Source organism: Scatophagus argus, chromosome 1 (genome assembly GCF_020382885.2).
Source record: "Scatophagus argus isolate fScaArg1 chromosome 1, fScaArg1.pri, whole genome shotgun sequence".
In the NCBI taxonomy this organism is placed as follows: domain Eukaryota; kingdom Metazoa; phylum Chordata; class Actinopteri; family Scatophagidae; genus Scatophagus; species Scatophagus argus.
Window position 1 is genome coordinate 28,164,527 of NC_058493.1, and position 26,122 is coordinate 28,190,648.

General features: G+C 44.6%; 4 protein-coding genes and 1 long non-coding RNA gene across 11 annotated transcripts in view; 3 read left to right on the plus strand and 2 right to left on the minus strand.

The window, feature by feature from the left end:
* LOC124063335 (multiple epidermal growth factor-like domains protein 11) overlaps window positions 1-2,616 on the plus strand; it is a 94,613-nt gene extending 91,997 nt beyond the window's left edge. For all 3 annotated transcript variants that reach the window (XM_046396895.1, XM_046396912.1, XM_046396904.1), the window contains one exon: window positions 284-2,616. In XM_046396895.1, the coding sequence (XP_046252851.1) occupies window positions 284-489 (206 nt within the window). In that variant the 3' untranslated portion in view covers window positions 490-2,616. The remainder of the gene's footprint in view (window positions 1-283) is intronic.
* A 570-nt stretch (window positions 2,617-3,186) lies between these two features.
* On the plus strand, window positions 3,187-10,645 carry LOC124063379. Of its 2 annotated transcripts, none has more exons than XR_006844101.1 (4): window positions 3,187-3,316; window positions 7,514-7,629; window positions 9,526-9,706; window positions 10,306-10,645. It is a non-coding gene; the product is annotated as an uncharacterized LOC124063379 (long non-coding RNA). The 2 variants fall into 2 exon arrangements; XR_006844100.1 differs by lacking the exon at window positions 10,306-10,645 and adding an exon at window positions 9,968-10,151.
* On the minus strand, window positions 5,039-11,750 carry LOC124063372 (ras-related protein Rab-11A). The gene is made up of 5 exons (XM_046396979.1): window positions 11,567-11,750; window positions 10,398-10,593; window positions 9,574-9,767; window positions 8,597-8,677; window positions 5,039-7,609 (listed from the first exon to the last, which is right to left on the minus strand). The coding sequence occupies exons 1-5, from the start codon at window positions 11,604-11,606 to the stop codon at window positions 7,473-7,475; spliced, it is 648 nt and encodes a 215-aa protein (XP_046252935.1). The 5' UTR covers window positions 11,607-11,750; the 3' UTR covers window positions 5,039-7,472.
* A 438-nt stretch (window positions 11,751-12,188) lies between these two features.
* sh2d7 (SH2 domain containing 7) lies at window positions 12,189-19,564 on the minus strand. Its single transcript, XM_046396965.1, has 7 exons — window positions 19,422-19,564; window positions 17,315-18,356; window positions 15,919-16,008; window positions 15,664-15,829; window positions 14,052-14,285; window positions 13,111-13,827; window positions 12,189-13,027 (listed from the first exon to the last, which is right to left on the minus strand). Exons 2-7 carry the CDS (start codon window positions 17,566-17,568, stop codon window positions 12,983-12,985), a joined length of 1,506 nt encoding a protein of 501 aa, XP_046252921.1. The 5' UTR covers window positions 17,569-18,356; window positions 19,422-19,564; the 3' UTR covers window positions 12,189-12,982.
* On the plus strand, window positions 18,585-26,058 carry dapk2a (death-associated protein kinase 2a). 4 transcript variants are annotated; one of them, XM_046396925.1, is made up of 12 exons: window positions 18,585-18,704; window positions 18,768-18,910; window positions 19,255-19,314; window positions 19,484-19,603; window positions 21,565-21,786; window positions 21,906-22,044; window positions 22,301-22,417; window positions 22,854-22,983; window positions 23,761-23,836; window positions 24,310-24,462; window positions 24,556-24,601; window positions 25,385-26,058. In XM_046396925.1, exons 1-12 carry the CDS (start codon window positions 18,690-18,692, stop codon window positions 26,036-26,038), a joined length of 1,875 nt encoding a protein of 624 aa, XP_046252881.1. In that variant the 5' UTR covers window positions 18,585-18,689; the 3' UTR covers window positions 26,039-26,058. The 4 variants fall into 4 exon arrangements, with proteins under 4 accessions (XP_046252881.1, XP_046252888.1, XP_046252898.1 ...); XM_046396932.1 differs by lacking the exon at window positions 22,301-22,417 and having other exon boundaries at window positions 18,589-18,704; XM_046396942.1 differs by lacking the exon at window positions 18,585-18,704 and having other exon boundaries at window positions 18,774-19,314; window positions 19,494-19,603.
* The last annotated feature ends 64 nt before the right edge of the window (window positions 26,059-26,122 follow it).

Consider the following 26,122-nt stretch of genomic DNA (forward strand, 5'->3'; position numbering starts at 1 on the left):
AGCAGTGGCTACACCCATACTCATGGAATCTGTGGTTACGATGGTAACCGATTTCTAAACCAATTAACTAATTATTTCATTTTAAAACAAGGAGAAATGTTAGGAGAAATGTTTCTCCCAGCTGTCCATCAGCAGCAGATGATAACTGAATTTAAATTCCTTTAAGGCCAGAGTTGCATTGCAGTGGCACTGCTTACATCTTCTCGCTTTGTTTTTTAGTTTCAGTTTTTAACTCGTGCCTCTGGTTGTCTGATTCAATTCCTCGGCTCTCTCCGTCTCCCAGAACCAACCATCAGTATCGTCCAGGGAGCCGGCGGCATGGCGGTTCCCAGTTACCCTCAGAACCCGTACGACCTGCCCAGGAACAGCCACATCCCCAGCCACTACGACCTGCTGCCAGTACGCCCCAGCCCCGCCCACAGCCACAGCCTCACCCTGCACAGCCACAGCCCCCCGCTGCCCGGCAGCCCCACCAGCTCGCTGCTCTAGACCCACTGGGCCAGTGCTCCCAGTTCCCCCAGACCCAGGAAACTGTGAACAGGAAGTAACGCAGAAAAATCTTTTTTTTTTTTTGTTTAAATTGGTGAGCACAGATGGACGTTTAGAGGACAGAGGACGGGTTCATTTTAACTGACATTTATTTATTTGTGTGTGTGTGTGTGTGTGTGTGTGTGTGAAAGAGGTGAGAATCTCCTTCTTGCAGTGCTCCGACAGCAGCTGCACTGCTGTTTGATATTTCATCACTGTATTATATCCACTCTGTCTGAGCTGTTCTTGTGCCAGTCAAGACTACATGTTTGTGTCGTATTGTAAATTCCTCTCATCAACCAAACATCAGCAGAGGGAGCACACAGACATACCTCCATTCTGGTATGCTGGTCTCTTGTGTTTTTTTTCTGGGTCAGAAGATGGAAAGTCGAGGACGATAGGAAAAAGAAAACGATGACTGAGCTACTCGTGTAAATTTGTCTCGGTGGGCTCGTTTCCCGGGGTTGGACAGCAGAGTTAAAGAGTTTGCCAAAGGCTGAGGTCCACTTGACGCCCACATGCAGCAGATCTGCCAAACTGTACACAGAAGAAGCATCATAGTGGCATGAAGGCCCGCAAACAGACGACTCTGAAGAAAAGGTGCTCATTACTCTGAAAAATATGTGAAGAAATGCACACAAAGTGCAGTCGACCTGTACAGTTCTGGTATTTTTACACATCCTTTCTTATTTCCAGTTTACATATTTAAAGATCCTGCCAGGGATCCATATTTTCTCTCTGAAAAGTTCTCTTTTTGTATGTACTGTGGACAAAGTGGAGTATTGGCTGTACACTTACTGTACACTAGTGATTATTATTGTGATTTTGTTTTTTTGTGTCAAGCTTAATACACATTGCATGCCAAAGATTATTGAAGGTATAATAGTTAGCCAGGAATACCCTTATTGTGCCATTTGTTGCAAACCGATTGTTGTCATCTGACTGTCTCAACATGGAAACGACTCTGAAACTGTGGAGCTGCAAATAACGGTTAGTTTCATTACCAACTCAACTTTCTATGAAGGCTGCATCTATAGCAGGTTATGGGGTCATTCATAGTGTATTATAATGCTTTATGACTACATTCACAAACACACATAACGCTTTCTGATGCACTGTGGTGAATTACAAGTTGAAGTGTCTTACGGATGCTGTATGAGCTGCTATAGCACACTGTGAGTCCTCACTACAGTTGATTGCTGAGTTGTGTATGGGTGAGTATAGAGAGTCATAATGCCTTATAGGCCCCATCAGTCAAAATCTAGTTTATAACTAGTCAAGAGCTTCCGTAAGACACTTGAACTTCTAATTCATTATAAGTCACATCTGTAATGTGTTATGACTGTTGACATAGTGCATCAGAGGGCATTATGTGTGTTTATGAGTGTAGTCATAAAGCATTATGAATGCATTATAATACTCCATAACACACTGTAGTGTGTTAATCGTTTAATTGATTGGTCATTAAGATGTCAGTAAAAAGTGTCCAAAAGCCCAAGCTGACGTCATTTCAGCTCAGTGTGTGTGCAGCGAGGTGAAGAGTGGAAGCACTTCCCTTCACAATCGTCCAAAATTTCTAAAGTTTAACTTTTAAAGTTACTTCCTCCTCAGCTCTGATGTCATCACAGACTTTTGTATATTTTTGATCTAAAATGCAATGAAAATATCTAATCTCATCATAGCAACAATTTCTCACATCACGTGTGGAATCGAGCCGTAAGCTGATAACTATAACCCGGTAAACAGCAATAACAGGACATGTTGACAATCAGATGTAAACAGCCTTTTTTTCTCTGTTTGATTTCCCACTTTTGCTCCATTTGCTCTGACTTTATCTTGCTCGTATGTCTCCTCTTCAGCTTTGATCCAAATAATAGTTTCAGCAATAGTAGATGTATTGAGTGCTGCTTGTTTGTCTTTTCATTTCAAACTCAATAAAGTTGTCATTAGCTCAGGGCAGTCGTGTCGTGTCTCGTTACGTAGCAGCTGTTGTGCAGATTTGAACATTTGAGGCTCATTAAGCGGTGATCAAGCCACCACCAAGTCCAATTATATAGTATAGACAGTATGTGGACAAAAGTATTAGGCCACCTGCCCATCACACCAACAGGGACTTTAATGACATCTCATTGTAAACACACACACAGCTTTGCAGCTCTAACAGCTTCCACTCTTCTGTGAAGGCTTTCCACAACATGTTGGAGTGTTTCTGTGGGAATTTGTGCCCATTCATGCAGTAGAGCATTTGTGAGGTCACACACTGATGTTGGACCAAAAGGCCTGGCTCACAATCTCCGTTCCAGTTCATCAGAAAGGTGTTGGATGGGGTTGAGGTCAGGGCTCTGTGTGGGCCAGTCAAGTTCTTCCACACCAAACTCATCCAACCATGTCTTTATGGAGCTTTGCTTTGTGCACTGGGGCACAGTCATGCTGGAATAGAAAAGGGCCTTCAACAAACTGTTGCCACAAAGTTGGAAGCATAGCATTGTCCAAAATGTCTTGGTGTGCTGAAGCATTAAGATTTCCCTTCACTGGAAGTCAGGGGCCGAGCCTGCTCTTCAGGACTGAGCAGAACTCATAAGCCACAATAAATGAAAACACCTGTGGCGTCTGCAGGGCCTCCCACAGTCTGACCGACCAATCACACTTCAGGACATTGTTCTGATTAATTAGCTAATTTAGTGACACTTTATCTCACAGGTCCTGGACTTTCTCAGTAATTTCCTGGAGAGGACTTTGTAATTTGGAACTAATTAAAGAGAAAACAGAGATAGAGACAGCACACAAAGTAAGTACCTACTCATTAATTTGTTGAGTTTGTGAGAAAAAGTAAATTAGAGACAAGTAAACACAGTTAATAGAGTTGGGTGGAGTTTATAAGCAACTGTTGATTTAAAGAGGCCTTTCTATGCACAAAGTGCTGCTAAAAGTTTAATTCGGGCTGTCAGTGATTCATTGTTCTTCATCCACACACAAACAGTGAAAAGGGCCATCACAGTTTAGCAAAAACAACCTTTAAATCCTCACATCAACCATAGAGTGATTTGGCATTTTAGTTTGTCAAAAGTGTTGCCAATTAATGTTCACTCAGCCGATTCGTCTGGTTCTTTTTCAACCACAAAAGACAAACTTTACTCGTCTTTGTTTTGTGGCTGAGGTGCACTGTTGTATAAATACTGACGGCGGCGGTGGACGTATTCAGATCCTTTATTTCAGTAAATGTACTAACACTACACAGTAAAATACTGTTTTGCAAGTGAAAGTCCTGCACTGAAACTGTTGCATGTCGAAGTACTCAGTATGCAGTAAAGTGTCCCCTGCTGTCCTGTCCTGTCTGACCTCAGATCAGCTGACTGTGGCTCCTGCAGGAGTTTCCTGTTGCGGTTGGCTGAGCTGCAGCTCATTTTGACTGCAGCTGATGATTGTTTCACTCTGATTCATTATTTTCTCCACCGAATCCGCTGATTGAGTTTTTTTTCCAACAGTCCAAATATTATTACAAAGTTACTTAAACTGTCAAGTGTTTCTACAACAGGCACATTTGTTTTCTGACAGTTGACTGTTTTGGTTATACTTGTGGATCCTGCTGGGTATCTTAATTCATAACGGTGGTGGAAAGTAACAAAGGACATTTAGTTCTGTTTAGTACAGTTTTGAGGTACTTGTACTTCCACTCCCCTGCATTCTGTTCTCCCCTACATTTATTTAAGAGCTTCAGTTACTTTGCAGAGTCAGATTATTGATACAAAATATTGAGCAACTAATAATACAACGCATTTGACTGATCCTTCCTTCAGTGTACGAAGTAGTCAGAACTAACTCCACCTTTATGATCATAAACACACCAGTAATTATAATCCCAAAATATCATAAATATAATCTAAATGGGCCTTTCTGCATAACGAGTACTTTTACGTTTAGTACTCAATTTTGATGCTTATACTTTTGTACTTTTAAGATTTTGAAAGCAGTAATTTGACACTGTAGTATTGCTACCTTTACTTACGTAAAAGCTTACATTACTGCTTCCATCGCTGATTTGAAACAACACATCACGTTTAGTGAGTTCTTCGTATGTTTTGTGCAAAAATATCAACTCTATAGATAACCATAGTGAAGTAAAAGTACAGCGATGTACAAAGTAACGAAAAAAAAATAAAATGGCTGAGGTGTGTACAGATGAGTGCAGGTAGTCATAATGCATCATAAGCCCCATCGGTCAACCTTTAGTTTATAAGCAGTCAGGAGCCTCCATAAGACACCTGAGCTTGTAACTCATTATAAGTCACATGTATGTTTTATGACTGCTGACAAAGGGCATCAGAAAGCATTATGAAGGCATTATAACACATTATGAAGGTCTCCATGATGCTCTGGAGACATGCCCTTTTTCAGAAAATACTCAAATGAAGTACAAGTACCTTTTAAATTTGTACTCTTCTTGGTCACGTTTCACCACTGCTCGCTGAACGACTGTGAACAACAAAGTGTTAGCAGTAATCAGATGATGTTAAGGTTTATGACTGGTGCGCTTTATTAAGATGAACTGATAACTTAAGATATAGACACAATTGTACAATTTATCAATCTGTACAAAACATAAAACCATTCATTTTGACCCCCCTCTCACATTTAACCCTCCAGATTCATTGAAATGACATCATTTCACTCTTGCACGTTTACACTGAAATTACAGTCAGTTGTAGAATTCAATATAGTAAAAAAAAGAAAAGAAATCAAAACACACTTCTTTAAAAAAAAACACAGAACAGTGGAGGTACATGAGACAGGATCAGAAATCATATTTTTCAGGAAAAAAGGAATCACTTTTTCTTTTGCCAGCTAGTGAGTCTGGAGAGGCTCGGCTGGCGGCGCCGTCTGTTCGAACAAAAACGCCATTGGCACTTCCAGCCAGGCTCACTCGCTCCGCAGCTACTGATCTACACTCTGCCTCTAAACACACAGACACACACACACACACACCGATCGTATGTCTGCTAACACCAGCGCACACTGACACGGCTACAACCTGGAACAGGACACACACTCAGGAGGCGCTTAGCGAGGCATCTGTCAGTTTACAGACTGGGCACAACAATCAGCTCGTTAAGCACGTCGTCCAGGCCTAAACCCCTCAGCAGGTCTCGTGGACAGTAATGACAATGTTAGCTACGTAAGGCGATACGACGTACAGAAAGCCATGCATCGTGTTGAAGTCAGAGGCAGCTCGGTGTACGTAGGCTTAATGTGACCGGGGGGAGCGACAAGGCGGTCGTGTGTCTCCTCCAGGGACAGACAAAGCGAGCTCACCGACCAGGGAGGAGGCGGGTACGATGGTGAGTTGTTGGCAGGTGAATGAGGCGTTTTCGGCCAGGTGAAGGAGGCACTGTGACCTGAATTTAGAAAGAATGCGAGTTTCCTGTCAGTCAGAACGCTGAGGATTGAAGGAAAGACTCCAGAGACTCAGCCTGCAGTTTTGGTTTTTGAAAAGTGGCGCCGTCTTGAAAACCGTACTTCTGATCTGCGGAAAGACGTCCACATTCTCAATCTAATCCTAAACAAGAAAACAGGTTCACTGGATCATCTACTAAGGTTCAGTCTGACATGCACATGAAATCCAAACCAGCGGGTGAAAAACCGTTTCCTACTTCCAGCGAGTCCTCACTAGAGTTCTGCGGTTACATGCAAAGCGGTATTTTGGAGTTTTGATTATAATGTTATTGAGTATCATACGAATGTTATACAAGAACACTACCTCGGTTACTTTGCTGTTTTAAAATTCCTTCATTTGCTATAGAAGTGCACTAAGAAATAAAATCCAAACAGCCATGTGCTAGTTTCTGCATAGTTGTAGTCAAATGCGTCAAAAATGGATGCATGCTGTTCTAATGTCAGAGTCCGGGGGACCAACGTGTCTTCAGTCTGCACGACGTCCCACTGAGACTTGAAGCAGGCCAACACGAAAATGGACAGAAGTCGCGTTCCGCTTGCACGCAGCAGCCGAAACATCACACGCCGTCAAGGCAACGATAGTGTTCCACACAGAGTCCAGGTGCTGTCACCTGCTAACGCATGCAGCACAGCACATTTCCACCTTTATAAGACATGCAAAGCTGGCCCCGCCCTGCCACCTGCTGCACACACGGTGACGACCACGACGACGAGGCCTGACTGATTCTTTCCGCTGCGCAAACTCAAGCTCAGCAAATGCACAAGTTTCTAGCGTCATATTCACAGCAACCAGATCAAATGACGTGACACTACCGGAGCACACGCGTCGGCGCTGCGCCCCATACATCCACATGGTTTCCAAAACAGTACATTGCACTAAAGAGGAGGAGGGGGGAGCCTGAATGACAGAGGAGAAGCTCGTATATCGGAATACACTCTGATGTGCTTTAAATTCATATATACCCAACAGTAGATATATGATACAAGACAGAGAAAGATCATAAAAAATGTGAAAAATCAACAGGAGCACAAAGAAAGAAGAAAAGAGCAGAAAACAAATCACATTCATATATTAAGACATTTTGTGTGACATTTCAGCGCATCTACAGTAATGAAATCTAAAGTGATATGAAATGCCTGCTGCCTGCTGTCCTGCAGTAGCCTAACGACAGGGGGGCACTGCTTTGGGGGGGGGGGCGGGGAGGGGGGTCACCCCACGTGGTGACTTCTTATTCTGGGATGTATTTACCTGGGGGCCCGGGGAGGAGGGGGTTTGGGAGGGGGAGCAGGTACAGAGAGGTGCAGAGACGGGGTCACAACCTTGAAGCTGTGGCTCGTCTCACCACACAGTACACTGAGGCAGTCTATTCTCTGAGGCCGGGAGTCGAGGAGCTGAGGGAGGGGGAGGGAGGGAGGGAGGCGAGGGCTGCGGAGAGACAGAGAGAGGGGAGGGACAAAGGGGGGAGGAGGGAAGCAGCAGATCCGTGGCCGGGCTAGATGTTCTGACAGCACTGCATCTTTGGTTTGTTCTCAGTGGGCTGCACCTGGATGTTGACCACGTTGTTGCTGGGCGACATGTCGCTTTCCTGACGCTCCGACATCTGCTTCTGGGAGACGATACGGTAGATCTCTGACGGGACAGGGAGAAAGGTGAGAGATGGGAAGATGATGGCACAGTTCATGCTTCAAGGCTCAGTGTGTAGGATATAGAGAAATGTAATATGTAATATCACCTGTTTCCTGTCTGCCAGAGAACTAAACTGCTGTCCTCTCATACAAATGGCAGACACATTCTGTTAAGACACTTTTGTTTTGTTTCTTCCTGTGGGTGTCATGTGACAGGAAGCAGACTGTAAAAATGATGAGAGTCACAGTGAAGATTTGTGATCTAACAGGGCTGCGAGGGCGAGACCCGAGACACGTTTAGAAGTTCTCGTTAAATCAGACTACCAATCAGTTTTCACTGTCGAGGAGGTGACTGAGCTGAATGACCTGAACGAAGACAAGCCGGACAGCTTCACAGTGGCTGACATGTTACTACATTAGAGCCCAAACGCACCGTTTCCTCCTGCCTGGTGAACGTTTGATAGAATGAGCAGCTGTTCTAGAAAATCACGTTACATTTCCCCACATAAAAGGGAATTCTATTTGAGTTTTTGAAGATTTACATCTTCAGTCTGAGGAGGTCTGAAACATGACTGGTTTTGGTCTTTTTAGGGCACATAAGGAAAAACACAGTAGCTCTGTTGTCACTCAGTATCCCTTTAACCAAACGAAGGCATCGTGTCGTCACACAGTCACAGAACAGGAACACTGATAACAGAAGGTTTGCCACTCGGACAAGATAAGCCGTTCACACAGCATTACGTCATAAAGACAATCGATGCAGCTGTGCTCTGTCGTGATCCCTGCCCAGCAACACAAATTCACTCGACCTGACTTCCTTCTCACTGTAATCACGCTCATAAAACCAGCGGTAACAACCACTGAACCGTGTATGACTTCCTCAATAAATGCTGACCCTGCTGGAGTTGTCTCTCAGTGTCGGAAAGGTGGTGACTGTGTGTGAGCGCTGCTGACAGGGTGAATGCAGACACGAGGACCAGAGGACACAAACCTGTCAGGATGGTCTGGAAGGCCGTCTCCACGTTGGTGGAGTCCAGAGCCGACGTCTCCAGGAAAGACAAACCGTTCTTCTCTGCGGGGCAAAGTCGAGCAGCACGTTAGCTGCCATTTCAAATATTTAACATTCCTCAGATAGCAGAGCAGTTTGACCCGATGAACAGAAACATGTGAGGGTGAAAGCTGTGCCAGCCACAGCTGTAACATGTCTGCACTGCGTTACACTGGACACAAACAGTTTATCATGTCAATACAACCGTCAGAATCAGCAGAAGATACACACTGGTGAGACGCACACGGGGGATTAGCTGACTAATCATTTAAATGTTGCAGCTGGTTATTAAACTATTATTATTCCATTAATGTCCATGTAGGAGCCCTTTGTAGAGCTCAGTGTGAGCAGGACAGCATGTTGGACCAGCTGGTGTCCCCATTGAGCTTCGGCTCAGGGTCAGGTTTTTGATGCTATGCTAGGCTAACGTTGCGTTGCTGAATTGATGAAACACATTAACGGTGAGCAGTAAATACTCCCTGAGAGACAGGAAGTTGGACTGCGCTCAGCAGGAGTTACGGTGGACACGTCACTTTTCAGCCCAACTGTGGTGCCCCTCAGTGGCTTTAAGTTCAGGCTCAGCTGCCGCAGGACACATTTAAACTACAGGCTGACATCACACACTCCGAAATGAAATGAAATGTGCTTGTGGTTCTCCTACAGATCATCACTTAAAAGAACAACACTTAAAAGTTGTTTAACACTACTGTAATGCATGTCGTCTAAAATTGCAATTGAATTTATTGATTATTTTTTCTCTTGGGCTGCATTTTTAGGATCAAATCTTTTACAATAACATCCAGGATTTTCTAACCAAATTTCCTCTCTGACTCTGTGGCACATCTTGTGTTTTAACACATCTTTTGTCTCAGGTTAAATAAAGAAGGTTTAACAGCACAAACAGAAGTGAGGATTCTCACCAGCAAAAGCCCGGGCCTCGTCAGTGGGAACAGCTCGCAGGTGACGCAGGTCGCTCTTGTTGCCCACCAGCATGATGACGATATTGCTGTCGGCGTGGTCTCTCAGCTCCTTCAGCCAGCGCTCCACGTTCTCGTAAGTTAGATGCTTGGCGATGTCGTAGACAAGGAGCGCCCCCACAGCCCCGCGGTAGTACCTGCAGCAGAGCCGCGTGCACGCTTAGGAAAAGTCTGGAATCAGCGTGCAATCATAATCAGAGGCAACCAGCAGAATATTACAAGTGGTTTGATGGAGCAGTTCGGTAACCTGATTTCAGCCCATGAACCTCCAGACACAACAAATAAATAAAAATTGTTAGCTTGCCTTCCTCATTTCTGTTTCGCTTTTCATGCACAGAGCTGAAGAGCCAATCGGAGCGACTTGGGCCGAAAAGACGCCAGCGAGAGCCGACCAGCGAGAGCGACGAGGGACACATAACAAAAACTGGGGCCAAACGGCTTCATGGCAGCGTGATGCGTTAGTCCAGTGGATTTATGGGCCGGTCTCTTCCGGCTGATTAGTTAAGTCAATTATCCATTCGGAAATAATAAACCAAACTAATCTAATCTAACTGATTGCAAAACAGCTAGACACTGACACTGAAGGTAACGAGAGATGGAATGCTACAACATGGACTCTGTGTGTGTGTGTGTGTGTGTGTCTTGAAATCGCGACTACCTTCATGTTTCACACAGGAAAACGGGCCTGCAGGGACTACACAAAGAGCCAGGAGGGATTCATAATCTGTGCTTTGCAAAGATCATAAGCCCTGCTGATTAGCACTCACGCTGATGTGATGGCACGGTAGCGCTCCTGGCCAGCTGTGTCCCAGATCTGGGCCTTCACTGTCTTGCCGTCCACTTGGATGCTGCGTGTGGCGAACTCGACTCCGATGGTGCTCTTACTCTCCAGGTTGAACTCATTCCGGGTGAATCGGGACAGCAGGTTACTCTTTCCCACACCTGAGTCACCGATAAGGACCACTGGATCGCAGAGTGGAGAGAACACATTTTAATACAATCTCTAAGAATAAAACATGTCAGAAAATGTTTGACTGACATTCAACAACTGCTGAGCTGCTGCTCACATTTTAATGGCTAAATGTCATACAAACTGATAGTTTGTATGACTGACAGTATCTGATTGGATAATCGAGCAATCGTTATTTTAGTAATCAAATTATTTTCAAAAAATATTGTTACTCATACATACAGTATTCACACCTTCTGTTTTTACTTTTACTTTCTATCATTTTCATATTAATTATATTTTTATATTATGTGTCTTTCTGACCTTTAATCTAAACTTTTGTAAATACCTTAATAATTAATCAGCAAACCACAAAGCTGAATCTACCAAACACTTACACTGAAATGTAGATGGACACCAGTTTGTTTACTTTGCCAGGCATTTTCACTTGTTTTTGCTAAACCAAAACTGAGTGCAGTTAAATAAACAGTAGCTAACACCGAGTCCAGCAAGTTAGCTGCATGATTTACTTTAAACTAATGACTGGACGTGTTTCTTTTATATTTTTATTTCGTTAATTATGCCGTTCGCTTGGCTATATGGACATTAGGAAGATGATGTGATAACGGTTAACGTTAGGTGTGTCCGGCGTCAGGCTGGTCCGCGCCCACTTATGGAAGCTAACATCAGCTAACAGCTAACGTTAGCCGACAACCAAGACGCGCTTTCGTTTGCCAATAACTAACTTAACGTAACGAAATAACTACAAATTGTATCTCCATGGCTTAGAGGAAGGGCGTTTTATGCCATGTAAATTAATTAAACCTGCTGACATTTCTCAGAAAGCTCGGTGAGAAGCAATCAGAGCACAAAGGTTGACGGTGGCTAAGTTAGCATAGCCTGACAGTTAATCAGCTGGCCTGTTAAAGCCTGTCAGCTAATAGGAGTGGAGAGCTGTAATAATAACAAGAAAAACCTTTGTTTTACCTTTGAACAAATAGTCATATTCGTCATCTCTAGTGCCCATCGTCCTATTAAGAAATGGTCCAAGATCTAATTTGATTTTAATGAAAAGAGGGCGATCTCTTATAATTTACTCTTCCAACCGGGATCTGTTTGGAAGCCGTACTTCCGTAGGCTCTTCTTCTTCTACTACTACTACGACTTCTTCTTCTTCGTCTTCTTCACCTGACAGCCTATTGACAGCACACAAAGGGAACGCAGACATCTTGTGGTCAAAAAGGGAACTGTCCAGCACCTTTGTTGGGCGTTGGGACAATTTGGCTATAAATGTGAGTCAAAGTGGCAGCTCTGTTTTTAAAGTGCTTTTCAACCACATGGGAAGAAGATATGTGAATGTAAAAGCTATTCATGAGCAACGAGCAGGACTGAGGAGGACAGACCCTGATGAATAACAGGAGGACACGAAGGAGAAAGGCCTTTTAGAAGGAGAGATAGAGCTCCTCCTCAGACGGAGGTACGGGATCCTGAGGATGGACATTCAGATGGAGAAAGAGTCAGAAAGAGCTGGAAGGCATAAAAGGCACAACATGAAGAGGAGGGAGACTTTGGGAATGACAGGCCCCGTCGTGAGGAGGAGTCCGCAAAGGAGAAGATGAGGACCGAGGAGGACAACAGACAGACAGACTCGTGATGGACCATGAACAGTCAGTGCAGCAGAACCAGAGATGGTTTTTATTCCATACAGTCTTCTGTGTAAAAACATGGCTCCTTCATTACCCACAATGCAGCTCGGCAGCTCACGTCTTCCTCTGGCTCCACACACCCAGATTTAAGCCCTGAACCCTCTTGGGGTTATTGGTGTCACCTGCTCAGTGCCTGAGAGGCCGACATAAATGTGGACATCACTTTGGGACATATCGTACTCTGACAACACCAGGAATCTCAGGCTTTCTGAAGACTTGGATTATGCCAGATGAGCTGTGTGGGGCCGTTTTGTGTTTGTTTTTATTGTTGTTGGTTTTTATTTGTTTAGCAGAATGCTGCTGCACTGTTTTGCTGTGAAGCTCCTGAAATGTTTTTTGGAAGAAGAAATGTCATCCTACTTCAGATCAACACGGAGGGGAGGAGAAAATGACTGAGTTTCCCTTTTTGGGTGAACTGTTCCTTTAATGCCACCACCATTACTACCACTGTACAACTACTAACAATAATATTCATGATAATAGTAATAATAGAATAATAGAAAGAAAATGCATCTTAATATTGTTTACTAAAATTTACAAAACTCATGTTATACAAAACATTTTAAATTTAAAGGAAAATGACCAGAAAATGTTGAAGTTTAAACATCTGAATTCTACACAATTTTCTTCTTTAATAAAAATCAAAGTTATATTCTTTAAGTTTATTATTTGTAATACTCAGTCCTTTCAGTCGTGTTTATTTCTTCTTGTAATCAGGAAGGAATTTCTTCCATTTTATATTCTGCAAAGAGAAAAGAGAAGGACAGCAGTTAAATCAGACACATCTGCTCTCAGAAACACATCTCGTCCTTCTCTCTCACTCACATTTTTCCCCCAGGTGGATTTGGACTTCTTGGTCTTCATATCCTCGAGGGACTCGTAAGTGTTTCCTTGGACGGCCTGCGTGGGGATCAGCTCGTAGGTGTCGTCCACCAGCCCTGCAGGCTTCGGCCTCTGGGGGACCTCGGCGTACGTGGCGCCTCCCTGCGGTGCGGCGCTCCGTCCGGGCCCCTCGGGGGCCTGGTACAGCGGGTTGGACCTGGACATTTCCACGTCCTCAGCCTGCTGCTCTGATCTGGAGCTGCTCATGTCTCTGGGATCGTGGAGGGAGTAGGTGTGACAGGTGACTCTCTTCATCGGAGCGGGTGCACATGATGTCGACGAAGTGAAGGAGGGACTACTGAGCCGGTTAGAGTACTCCTCTTCCTCTTCCTCCTCCTCCTGCTCCTCCTCCTCCTCCTCCACCTCCACCACCTCCTCCGCCTCCGCCTCCGCCTCCTCGTGCTCTTCCATGTTGTTCAGTCTCGGTAGGGATTTGCTTCTGGCCTCCACCTGTGTGGGCTCTGAGTGTGTGATCCAGAGATCACCTGGACGGCTGGTGTCGGTGGTGTGAATGGAGTCAGACATTAGCGCTGGGTTGGTGTTTCCTCTGCGTCTCTCTAATCTGTTTGGGTCGGTCTCGCTTGGACGTGACGTGTCAGGCAAAGATCCACTCAGGGTGAAGCCCAGAGGAAGACCTCTCTTTGGAACTGGAGGCAAACCCTGAAAGACACGATGCCAACTTTATATTTACAGAGTTGAAATTCCTGCGAATATTCCAACAGCTTCACAGCATCCTAAAAAGATGCTGAGGTGTGCATGTTTATGAACACTGAAATGTCAATGTCAAACACTGGAAGAAAAGTATACAGCTTTTGCATTTTAAAGTGCTTTTGTATGCAGCACAACAAACTCTAATAGTGGGCCAGCTGTGACGTCTGTCTCACCTGTGAGAGGGTCACTGTGTCCACAGACACCACTCCTGTCAGCTTCCTGCTTTTAGATTTAGGCGGCAGCGCAGGCGGCTGCACTGGAAGTTCATTTTGAGATCTTTGATCATTGCCAGGGTGGCGCTGATGATCAGTCCTCTGGTCCCACAGAGTCCGCAGAGCCTGGACACTCACCCCAGACGTCCCTTTGGTTTTGTAATTCACCACATCGTACAGCTCACCTGTGTTTACCTGAAGACAACAACCTGCGTGACTGTTTTGTTCTCAATCCCCCCCAACTCCAACAAGGAAAACAAGCGAGGCATGTAAATGATGCAGGCAGCAGTCAAATTAGACCAGTGGAGCTGCAGCCTTTCAGATTCAGAGACTGCAGTGTTGTACTGCACCAGCTGGCCAAACTGACTGTGCACTGAAGCTTATTTAATTCTTCACTGTATTTAAAATTACATCATGTCAGAATTACACTCGACCCCAGACAAAAGTATTGGGACACTCGTCCATCACACCAACGGGGACTTTAATGACGTCTCATTGTAAACACACACACAGCTTTGCAGCTCTAACAGCTTCCACTCTTCTGTGAAGGCTTTCCACAACATGTTGGAGTGTTTCTGTGGGAATTTGTGCCCATTCATGCAGTAGAGCATTTGTGAGGTCACACACTGATGTTGGACCAAAAGGCCTGGCTCACAATCTCCGTTCCAGTTCATCCCAAAGGTGTTGGATGGGGTTGAGGTCAGGACTCTGTGTGGGCCAGTCAAGTTCTTCCACACCAAACTCATCCAACCATGTCTTTATGGAGCTTTGCTTTGTGCACTGGGGCACAGTCATGCTGGAATAGAAAAGGGCCTTCAACAAACTGTTGCCACAAAGTTGGAAGCATAGCATTGTCCAAAATGTCTTGGTGTGCTGAAGCATTAAGATTTCCCTTCACTGTAAGTCAGGGGCCGAGCCCAAACCCTGAGGAACAGCTCCACACCACACCTGAAGTCAGTAAAACGGAGGTGTGTCCCAATACTTTTGTGCATATAGTATATGCTATTAATGTAGTCAAACACTGTACTTCACATAAGAAGGTACATCAAGTAAAAAACTCTGTACTACAGTAACTGATCAGACTCACAAATTATTTCATGGCAGCAGGTTAAAAACTAAAAGCTGATCATGCTAACATGTCTCAGTAAGAGTTAGATGAAAGGGTCACCAAAGTCACGGAGTACATCATCTGAGACCCACAAATGTCTGTATAAAATCTGGGGACAATTCTTTTCATATTTTGGAATCATTTTACTTAGAAATAGTGTCATTAAATTCACATGTTAAATATTGTTTATGCTCATGCTGGTGAGCCTGTATGGCTGCCATGTTTACATGATGGATTCCAGAGCATCATGTTAATTAATGTGCATTAAACAAAATAAACATACTTTATTGGGTAGTTGAAAAATTGTGTGAAAAGTCAGGAGGAGGGTTCATCCTCTTGGGGTCATGAATGTCTGAACCAAATCTCACTGTGATCTTTTGAATCATTTTTATGATTTCAGTCTGAACAAAAGTGGCGGCTGATCGATGGACGACAGACATGACCTCGTCTGTGGTCCCTCCTCACCTCATAGCAGCTGGAGGTCAGGTATTCTCCAAAGGGCTGGATGGGGCTGACTTTGTAATACTCTATCAGCTCTGTCAGGCTGCCGTACGTCTGACAGTCTCCTGATATGACGAACTGTCCATCTTGATTCTGGGTGATGACAAAATGGCGGCACCTGTCATGGCCCCTATGGAGGAAATGCACAGCCGGTGAGATGGATCGGAAAGGCAGTGAAGGAGCACCTGAGCAGTGCTGAACAGGCTTGATTCTCCTCACCTGTAGGACAGGATGTATCCGATGGCTTTATCGCTGAGGCGAATGAAAAAACAGCCCAGAGCTTTATCTCTCAACAGATCCTCTGTGTCCCTGAGGCAGAGAGCGAAGCAGAACCACTTCAACGACTCACAGGCAAATTAGATCTAAAAGTGTCGCTGCCGTGTCATGAAACCTCTGCCCAAGTCGTATCTCTCTTTCATCCACTCTCACACACATCGCTTGGACACATCGCTTGCTTTTTCACAGAGTCTTAATATGTGGAGTCAGGTTCACTATCGTCCATTGATTTCCTTAAAGCTGCGCTGCGTGACTTTGGAAATAAAAAACTAGCACAGTCTCAGTCTTACAAATGGAGAACTTGATTCATTGTTCAAAAGGAGTAAAACACACCCTGACTCTTTTAGCAGCTACAGCCTGGTAACTGTGGAGCCAGAGCATGTGCAGTGGAGATCAGGGGGTGGAGCTGCGGTCCTGAGCACCCGTCTGAGCCAATCAGGAGCAGCACTGAGCTGTCTGTCATTAAATTCCAGCCCCTTCTTATAGCATCAAATAGCTAATTAAAACCAAACTGATGAGAAATATGAACACTTGAACAAACACCAGCGTGATTTATTTGAAGTGTGCTTTGAGGTTTTAGTTTGGCTCGTGTCCCATCAGCTAACATGGAGGGGGAGGAGCATAGCTTTCTAGAGTATATCCATCTTTTGTTTGGCCTAAAATAAGCAGTCATATGTATATATTCAGTCTAACAATACTGCAGTCATACGCAGTATGAAACACCCATCATGTGTTTGTTTTTAATTGTAAGACATATCCTTCGTGTCAGGTTTTTGTCTGAATTGTATAAACATTGAGCACATAACCTGGGTGATGGAAGTATTCAGATAGGTAGTGACGCAGTGAAAGTATGTTAGGGTATAGCAAATGTATTTAAAGTATCAAAAGTAGTAGTACTCACAGAGAAAGGTGTTGTCCTACAATGTATTCTGTGACTGGATGAGTGGTACAACTGCTAGTCTGAACTGCTCAATATACTGCAGAGTAGTTTAATCTACAGCAGTGTGCAGTATAAAGTACTTAGCAGCTAAAGCTACAGTGGTACAGTAAAGTACAGTAAAGTATTGTAAAGTTGCATGGAAATACTTAATAAAGTTTTCAGAGAAGTAATTAAAGTTCAAGTGGAGTAGAGTCGTTCCATACATATTCTCGGTTACTTTCCATCACTGCTTGACCTGCGTGTCCTCAGCAGTGCTGTAACACATAAACAAACATGGGAGACACGCAGTGCTGTAGATAACCTACAAGAACCCACAAGGTCAAAACCAGTTCAGCTTTGACTCCCTTCTTCCCTCCTTCACCACAGATCCTGCTGAAAACACGTGTCTGTGTTGCTTACTTTCTTGCAGTGAAGCCTAGAAACCAGTCGGGGAAGTTTCCGTTGTTGAGGATGAGCGGCGCCTGCGTCTCGGTGAACCACCTCTGGACCAGCTCCTTCAGGCCTCCTTCTGATGCCTCCATGCGGAGGTCCACGCTTGACTTCTTCTCCATCCTCATACGTTTGCCAGGAGCTGACAGAGCTGTGTTAGCGCACCCTGCATGCTCTCTGCTCGGACAATGTTTGACTCCCAGAAGGAAGACGAGAGGCCTCATTTGACTATTTCTGTTGGGTGTCAGTCTGGTCTGAATAGTGATATTGTCTCAGTTTATCTGCCAATGACTCCTCTGCCTCTCATTGGGCTGCCAGTTTCATTTTACTATCTGTGTTCCTTGTTCCAGATTGAATTTAGTAAATTTGTTTGTTTTCATTTTAGTTCTTGTCACCTTCCACTTGGGGAGAAATAGTCCGTCCCAACAAGTTAAGGTACCAAGGTACCGTTTAAATTCAGGAGTAAAGACTTGGGCAACCGTTCAGATGTCTAATTTACTCATAGACCAAAGTACTGGACAAAATAAAGTTTTGACTTGAAGGTGGCATTAAAACCCAAATTTATAAAGAATCATCCAGAGGAAAGCCTGAATGTCTGGATATCAACCTCAGGGTGGCGCTAGATGAAAAGTTGGGCGATTGCCAGAATTGGCAGGACTCGTCCACTTGGAACCTTCAACATCTGCAGCAGATTTCCTGACGACATTAATTAAGACATTTTGCTCAAAATGCTGAATGTCAGTCTCATGTGGGCCCAAGCTGAACGGTCAGGGATCATCAAAATCTCTGTGGTTCATCCTCAGGAGACCTTGAGTATCAGAACCAAACTGAATGACTGTTTTGTGAGCAGAATGAGTTCACATCTACACATTGGGTTTTTGGCCAGATGGTGGCGGGACAGAGATGGAGACCAGCCGGGACGTGATCTTTGGACACTCAGTGTGAGCGCTGAAGGAATCCGGCTTGCGGCAACACCAAACATGGAGCTGAACATGCTAACCATGCATGCTAACTTTAGCCACCATGAAAAACAACAGAAAGTGTAAGAATTTAATAACAGCAAAATATGTGCACAAAAGTTACAGCAAGAAATGATTTGATGAAAGCTCATCTTCTTGAAGAAATGGACCAGCTATCGCTACAGAAGAGTACATGTTATGTTCACTGGGAGTCAGTGTTGCTCACTGGTTTTTGACCAACACTGAAAATATAAAAATTAAACTGCAGATAGAAATTTGTATGAGTCACGTGACACATAAACGAATAATTTAGCAAAGCTACTTTGATTTGAAGGAGAGGTCCATGTGTGAAAACATCCCGCGAGGGTTTGAATTTGTCACAATAAATGAAGATAGAAGATGATGAAATTAATCATTTTTATTTAAATGAATATATGAAAGGCACTCATTCCCATACGCGTCAGGGCGCGCGAGACAACAGGTGTCACGAGCTGACAGCACGAGCTGAGCAGATGGTCGAGCCGAGAGGCAGAGTGCCGGGAGACACGGAGCGCCAAACCTCATTTATATTATCGCGAAGAAACAATTCACTTACAGTGTTGGGAAGGTGCAGACTGATTTCACACATTTGACTGAATCGTCTGAATTGGCGCGTTTTATTTTTCCATTCGTCCTACAAATTAACTCAAGTAAAATCACGTTTTTAAACCTAATCGTGTTAAGGTGTTCGGAGCAGTGCGAACAAATGATAGTTTACATCTAATTCAAACGACCTGCTTTGCTCGGCCCAGTTTTGTCATTCACTTGTAGCTCACACTGCATCACAGGAGGAGGTTAAGTTTTCAGACATCTACTAATATCATGCATGTTACAAGAAAACGCCACAATCAATTTGTAGTTTTCTAAATGAGGTTCAGTACGACGCTGTGTCTGTGATGTGTTGACACACAGTCAGGACAGGACAGGAGGAGGACACAGCGTCCACGATCAAGTCTTCAGTATTTCAACACGGTAAGACCTTTTCTATCCTCTGATGATGTTTCACATTGGTAGTTTTGGTGACATTTACGGTAAGCTAAACGTTTCTCCAGTGCTGCCGAACCCCTGACTGTTCCGACCTTCAAGGTGATGACATCTTCTGTAACAGGCTCTGCTTTTCAAAACCCTTCACTTTGGTTAGCTTTTGTCAGCAGGGACAGCAAACGTTTCCCCACATGTCCTCCTGGCTGCCAGCAGCCATGGACGCATTCAGGCAACAGAAGGTGGAGGATTTCTATGAGATCGGTGAAGAGCTGGGAAGGTAGGCCACAGACAGACATGCAGCATGTAAGGGATGCCATGTGTTCACTTTGATGACTGTGGAATATTGAATGTTAACAGGGATCTGATAACACAACCTGCACACCAGGTACTTAACATTAAACAGAAAGACAGAGCACAGCTGTGACCATGGTCTAAATACATTTAGAAAGGGCTAGAAAGCTAACAATAAACTTTGTTTATTTATTTTTATTTATGTCAGTGGAGAACTGACATAACTGGGAGGAGGATGAGTGTATTTTTTATTTATTGATGTATATTTTATTTTGATATTTTCACAGAGGAATCTAGCCATGGGAAATTACGATTCATGTGAAATGATCATGTTTTATCTTTTGTGTTGGAGGACATACAGGACAAAGAGGGTAATCATTTGAAAATATTTTTTGTAAAGGTCTAAAGTACATGACAGAATTAACAGCCTCGCTGTGGTCACATGATCAGGAAGTCAGTCAGCCATCAGCGGTTTGCTGAACAGCGAGCTGGTCAGAGTTACCTGCGATAACACCTTGTAGAGCTCACTGCACACATGTGACAGTAAGGAATCACTTAAGACTGTGAAGAGCGGCTGCTCACGTGTGTCGGTCGCTGCTGTGCTCCAACAACATGGAAATGAAACCGGATCATTAACTGCAGGCTGGGAACGTCTCCTGTGCCCGTGATTCCTTCATTCTCTTTCAACCTTTTGTTTGACTTGTGATCACGTTTTCAAATCAGCTGTTTCTACAAACCTCTGAAAGCACAGCGTTCCCAGCAGACAGTAAAGGTCCCACGTGTCGGGCCTTGGTTTGCTGCTGTGTGTTGTCAGGTGGAGACAGCTGCTCTGCACCTCCTGCTGCCTTTTAAAGCAGTCGTCTATCTTTAGCGGCGGCTGTAGATGCTCCCAGACTGGCTGCAGAGGAGGAAGTGTTAGTTTACAGCCCGTTCGAGTGCGCCAGGGAAAAGCAGCTGCACTGTCGCGTAACCTTTGAATTTTAAGTACTCAACCACATCAAACTCAGCACATGAGGTGTTTGCTTGTACTGGGATGCGTGAGGATGTGAGTGACAGGCCCATCGCTGGCCGACTTTGTGACAAAACTGAACCGTAATCCCACCGCAGGCCAAGCAACAGAGCAAATAATAAAAAGACTCAGTTGTTTCACCGTCCCTTTGAGCCTTAAGCCCGTCAACACTTTGATGCTCAGTCAGACTGAAGCAGGAGTGGAGCAGTTTGCTTTCTCAAAGTCTCTCCTTTAACTGAAGTGTCCCCATCAGGCCAGCGTGTGCAAAATTATTAAAATGCAAATTATTCCAGATTATCACAGCTGTTTAGTTTGGTCCGTCCTTCTTTCCTCACGTCAGACAAATGTATGGATATCTTTAGGTGTGTGTTGAATGGTGAGATTAATCTGCTTGAGCTCAATTTGTCTGTGAGCTCAGACAAGACAGGAATAAAAATAAACCTGCAGTCACACTGAGGGTTTAACACTCATCCAAGTAAAACATCCAGTCATGGGGGCTGCACTAAATCCAGGGAGGAGAGATCAATTATAAATAACAATTACTAATTAAGTAGGATTTTTTTTAATGCAGAACTTGCAATGGAGTATTTTTCACTTTGCTCTATTGGTTCGCACTTAAGTGAATGATCTGAATCTTATTCTATCACTGCCAATAACAAAACCAAACACTTTTGATGAAGATCCCTTAAATGTTTTGGTTTTAAAGAAATGGGATCAAATATATACTTCATAATGAGCTTGTCAGTGCCCCCTGGTGAACAAGTTATGTAATGACGACTACTGAATGCTTCTAAATGACCTCATTGATATGAGTGATGCACAAGCTGTGATATCATCCAACCAGCAGCTCATCTGTACTGCAGTGTTTGTCAGCAGTTGATAAAAACTACTTTTTCGGTCTTTGCTCCAAACATTTTCTTCCCCCTCTTGTGTTTCAGCGGGCAGTTCGCCATCGTAAAGCAATGCCGAGAGAAAAGCAGCGGCCGCCAATTCGCCGCCAAGTTCATCAAGAAGCGTCAGAGTATGGCCAGCTCTCGGGGAGTGAGGCGGGAGGAGATAGAGCGGGAGGTGGACATCCTGCAGCAGATCCAGCACCCCAACATCGTCACGCTGCACGACGTCTACGAGAACCGCACTGACGTGGTGCTCATCCTGGAGCTGTGAGCCAACGACCATCCGGGGCCCCTGAAAATGTTCAAAATATGTTCTTATGTAAATGGAGGCAGGGACGTTATCGTTGTCACTGGTGTGTGTGTGTGTGTGTGTGTTCGTGTTCCAGGGTCTCTGGAGGTGAGCTGTTTGACTTCCTGGCACAGAAGGAGTCTCTGAGCGAGGAAGAGGCCACTCAGTTCATCAAACAGATCCTGGAGGGGGTGAACTACCTCCACTCCAGGAAAATCGCCCACTTTGATCTCAAGGTTTGTCAGTGTTCTTCTTTATGTTCAGATTTCTGAGCCGCATCAAAGGGTCACGCTGAAGTGATCTCATGAACTCGCTTAATTCAGACGTGACATTTTGTCAAAGCGACCAAATCTTGTTTCACGCTCTGAGTTTATTTCTCATGACGGCTCGGCGTTGTTTCGTAACACTTTTCTCCCAGCAACACAGCAGACTTTCATCAGAGTTTGAGACATCAGCAGAGCATTTTTGTGATTCGGGTTTCAAAATAAACAGGAAATGGAACCATCAGACATCACTCTGTGTGTTCTTGTAGCCAGCTGTTTGAATGACACGACGGCTCGGCTGGGATCAAGTGCCAACAAACAACATCAACAGAAACTGCAGATGAAGGTGTGATGCTGTCTCATCTGAAGGTCGTGTTGCTAACAAGCAGCTGTCGACCTTGTGACAGTTTGTATTGTTGTTATTGAAACAGCAAAATGTGGCCTCGAGTTGACTCTTTGCACTTTCTGCAAATCAGACCTTTGTCATTCAGCATGACAGGAAGTAATGTGGGCGACAGTCTCGCCACTGGGCCCATTTAGTTACGGCTCTGCTGGTTTCAGTCATGACTCATGAGCTTCATATCCATTGAACATTTATTTTATTCCTTGAAAAATTGATTCTAGACTGGAGTTCACATTTCATTTTCACTTCATTTCAAGCTGATGTCTGCTGATGGTTTTCGTGTCGGGGGATCTTTTTGCACCTTAATGTATACTGCACTGCACTGTCGTTGTTATGTTGGTAGTTTTCCTCTCTGTGAAAGCCTCTGTGTCGTCTGCAGCCTGAAAACATAATGCTGCTGGACAAACACGTGCCGCTGCCGAGGATCAAACTCATCGATTTCGGTCTCGCCCACAAGATTGAAGCTGGGGTTGAGTTCAAAAACATCTTTGGAACACCTGAGTTTGTAGGTAAGACAAAAACGTGGATGTTAAACTCCAGTGTCCACAGCTGCTGTAAAGTCACTGTCCATACACAGACAGGCTCCTGGGACGTCCTGTTTACTGTGCGTGTAGTCACGTGAATCAACATGAGCGGCTACACTGTAGCTGAGTCCATTTGCCTTCTGATATAATCAGGCAGACACTTTAAATCTGATCAGATTTACACAATTTATGATTTTTATTGTCTCCAACTCAAATCTACATTCAGCAACGGTGACTACAGCCACAGCACACACACTGTAGGTACAGCACACAGGACAACAAGCAGCCTACCAGCTGTAACCATACAAAACATTAAGGCCTGCTGGGTCTCAAAGAGCTCTCAAAACAGCCCATAAAGCAGTACAGCCATTTATCTCCAAATTATTATAATCTAATTAGTTAAATATTTCCTCCTCAAAGTTCTGCTATTGAGAGCAAGCCCAGAGAAGATGAGTCATCTGGCTTCATCTGTCACAGATGACTGTAACTCGAATTATCAGAAGTGAATGTGGGCCACGATGTCAAACTCTACAAACTGAAGTCTGGTCTGCATCCCCTCGTCCTGAAACCCATCATGTAGGCCAGGCCTCCCCGGGCTGAGTGTAAAAACATACAGGCATTGTGACATTAGATGTTTAGAGGTGCAGGGCTTCAGAAATGTTAGAAAAAGTTATGAAAACTATGCTGGGTGTGTCAAACCGAATTAGAGTCTGCTAATTCTTTTAACGCTGAGGCTTTTTGTCATCTCGTTTGCCTTTTAAGCACCAGAGATCGTCAACTACGAGCCACTGGGACTGGAAGCAGACATGTGGAGCATCGGGGTCATCACATACATCCTGCAAGTGAAGCCCACATCACAGATGCATCATTTCCACTGCATGGCACCGCTCAGCTTGACTCAAATTCTCATCCTTTTTTCATTTTTCCATTAGCAAAAGTCGTGGAAAGTTTCTCGGGGTTGGCACTTTATTTTGGTATCACTTCAGTGGAGGCCAGACTCCTGATTCGTCAGAGAGATTTTCACTAGAATTGTTAACTTGCGTGAAATGCTGAGTCCTCCTGTCTTTGTGCCACCATGAGGACGACATCACAGCAGTTTCGTGCAGCTTCGCTTTGGCCAAGAATCAGCTCAGAATCCCACCTACACTGAGGGGCTTCCAGCTGGAGTGGGAGTCGAGAAAAGAGTCGAGCTGAGACTCGACATGGAGTGTAAATGATTCTGTAATGTGACTTTACGCCATGCTGCACATTACGCTGCAGCTCACTTCAAACGGGACGATGAACCGCCCCTCCTCTTGTGTTTGGTTCCAGGCTGAGTGGTGCTTCTCCTTTCCTGGGGGAGACCAAAAAGGACACACTGAGGAACATTTCCACCATAAATTATGAGTTTGATGAGGAGTTCTTCTGTCACACCAGTGAGCTGGCCAAGAGATTCATCAGCCAGCTGCTGGAGAAGGATAAGAGGTACGAGCTCAGTGCATGTGAGTGACGTTTTCCTCCGGGCACACTTGTGTCAGTACTGGGATTGTTATTTTGATTTTCTGTTTTCTCTTACAGGAGAAGATTAACAATTCAAGATGCTCTTAATCACCCATGGATCAAGGTAAAGAGACACAGATTCAAGATAGATTTGGATAGATTTTTAAACATTTCTGTGTTTGGTGAGTGCGAGGAGGACTATCGACAAAGACCAGAGAAAGTTCATCGCCCACAGACCGTCACAGTTTGGTGTTGTCCTGTCATGCAGTGGGAAGGTTTAGTTCAGCAGCAGACTGAACTGAAGACTGATTATGTGCTGAATAATGAATAGAGCCAGGAGCAAACAAAGTCCAGACCAACGTGCTTCAGGGTGCTATGATTTATGTCCCCCAGCACCTGGCCAATTTAACCCAACAACAATGTTTTGATTTAAGTAGTCCAGCTCGAGATAAGAAATGGAAAGTAGAGCTAATATATATTCATGTGCAAGCTGACTGAGCCTGAGAATATCTGCGTTTGGGAGACCAGATTCTTCATTTAAATACAAATTTTTATGCAATCATTATGGGCCAAGAAATATTTACACAATATTCAACTCTCTGTCAGTCGCTACAGATGTTACGAGTCTGGACAGACGTGGACGGAAACGTCAAACAAACAAACAAACAAACTCAAACCCAAATGACCCACTGGGTGGCCATCCTTTAGTTTATGGCGGCATTGACCACCCCTGGCCATCAAGCCTGTGTCACTCATGATATGATGAAGGAAAAAGTATTTGTGGTGTGTAATGCACCTTTAATCCAAGCCTGCTTGATTCATGAGCATAAATGCGTCAGCTGTATCTGTGCCTGCTCTTCCCTCTGTGGGTCAATGTTACTAACTGTTTCCTCTTTAAACCCTGAAGTTTAATGAACACAAGGACGAAAATAAAACCCAGGAGCCAAAGAAACGGGAGCGACGCCAGCTGAAGACCAAGCGGCTGAGGGAGTACACCATCAAGTCCCACTCCAGCATGCCGCCCAACAACACCTATGTAAACTTTGAGCGCTTTGCCCAGGTGGTGGAGGACATTGGCCAAATGGAGAGTGCGTTTGCGAGCCTGGCGACAGCCCATGACTCTCTGCAGGAAGACATCGACGCCATGGTCTCCATATACAATGAAAAGGAGGCCTGGTACAAGGAGGAGAGTGAAGGCGTGCGCCACGAGCTCTCGCAAATCCGCTACGAGTTCCGTAAGGTGGAGGCCTTCAAGAGAAGCCTGCAGGACGACATGCAGGCTTTCAGTTCCGGCCTCAGTGCCATCAGCAGCCGCTACCAGGAGAGACAAAACCACTTTGATGCACTGCATCTGGAGCTGAGCAGTGAGCTGAAGTGGGTGCAGGACGTGATGGCTTCGTTTCCCATGGACGGAGGTGGGGGAGGATACCCCAACTGCAGCTTCTCCACCGCCTTCAACAACGACGTGAATGAAGCCCTGAAAGAGCTGCTGAACCGCTCCTGTGGAGGAGAGCTGCTGTCCGGGATCAACCTGGACTTCGAAACTGGACAGCAAAGATGAATTTTACTGGTATTTGAAAATCACTGACAGGATTCAGCGTCACAAGAGGAAACGATAAGGATGAGCCGTACTGCTACACATAAC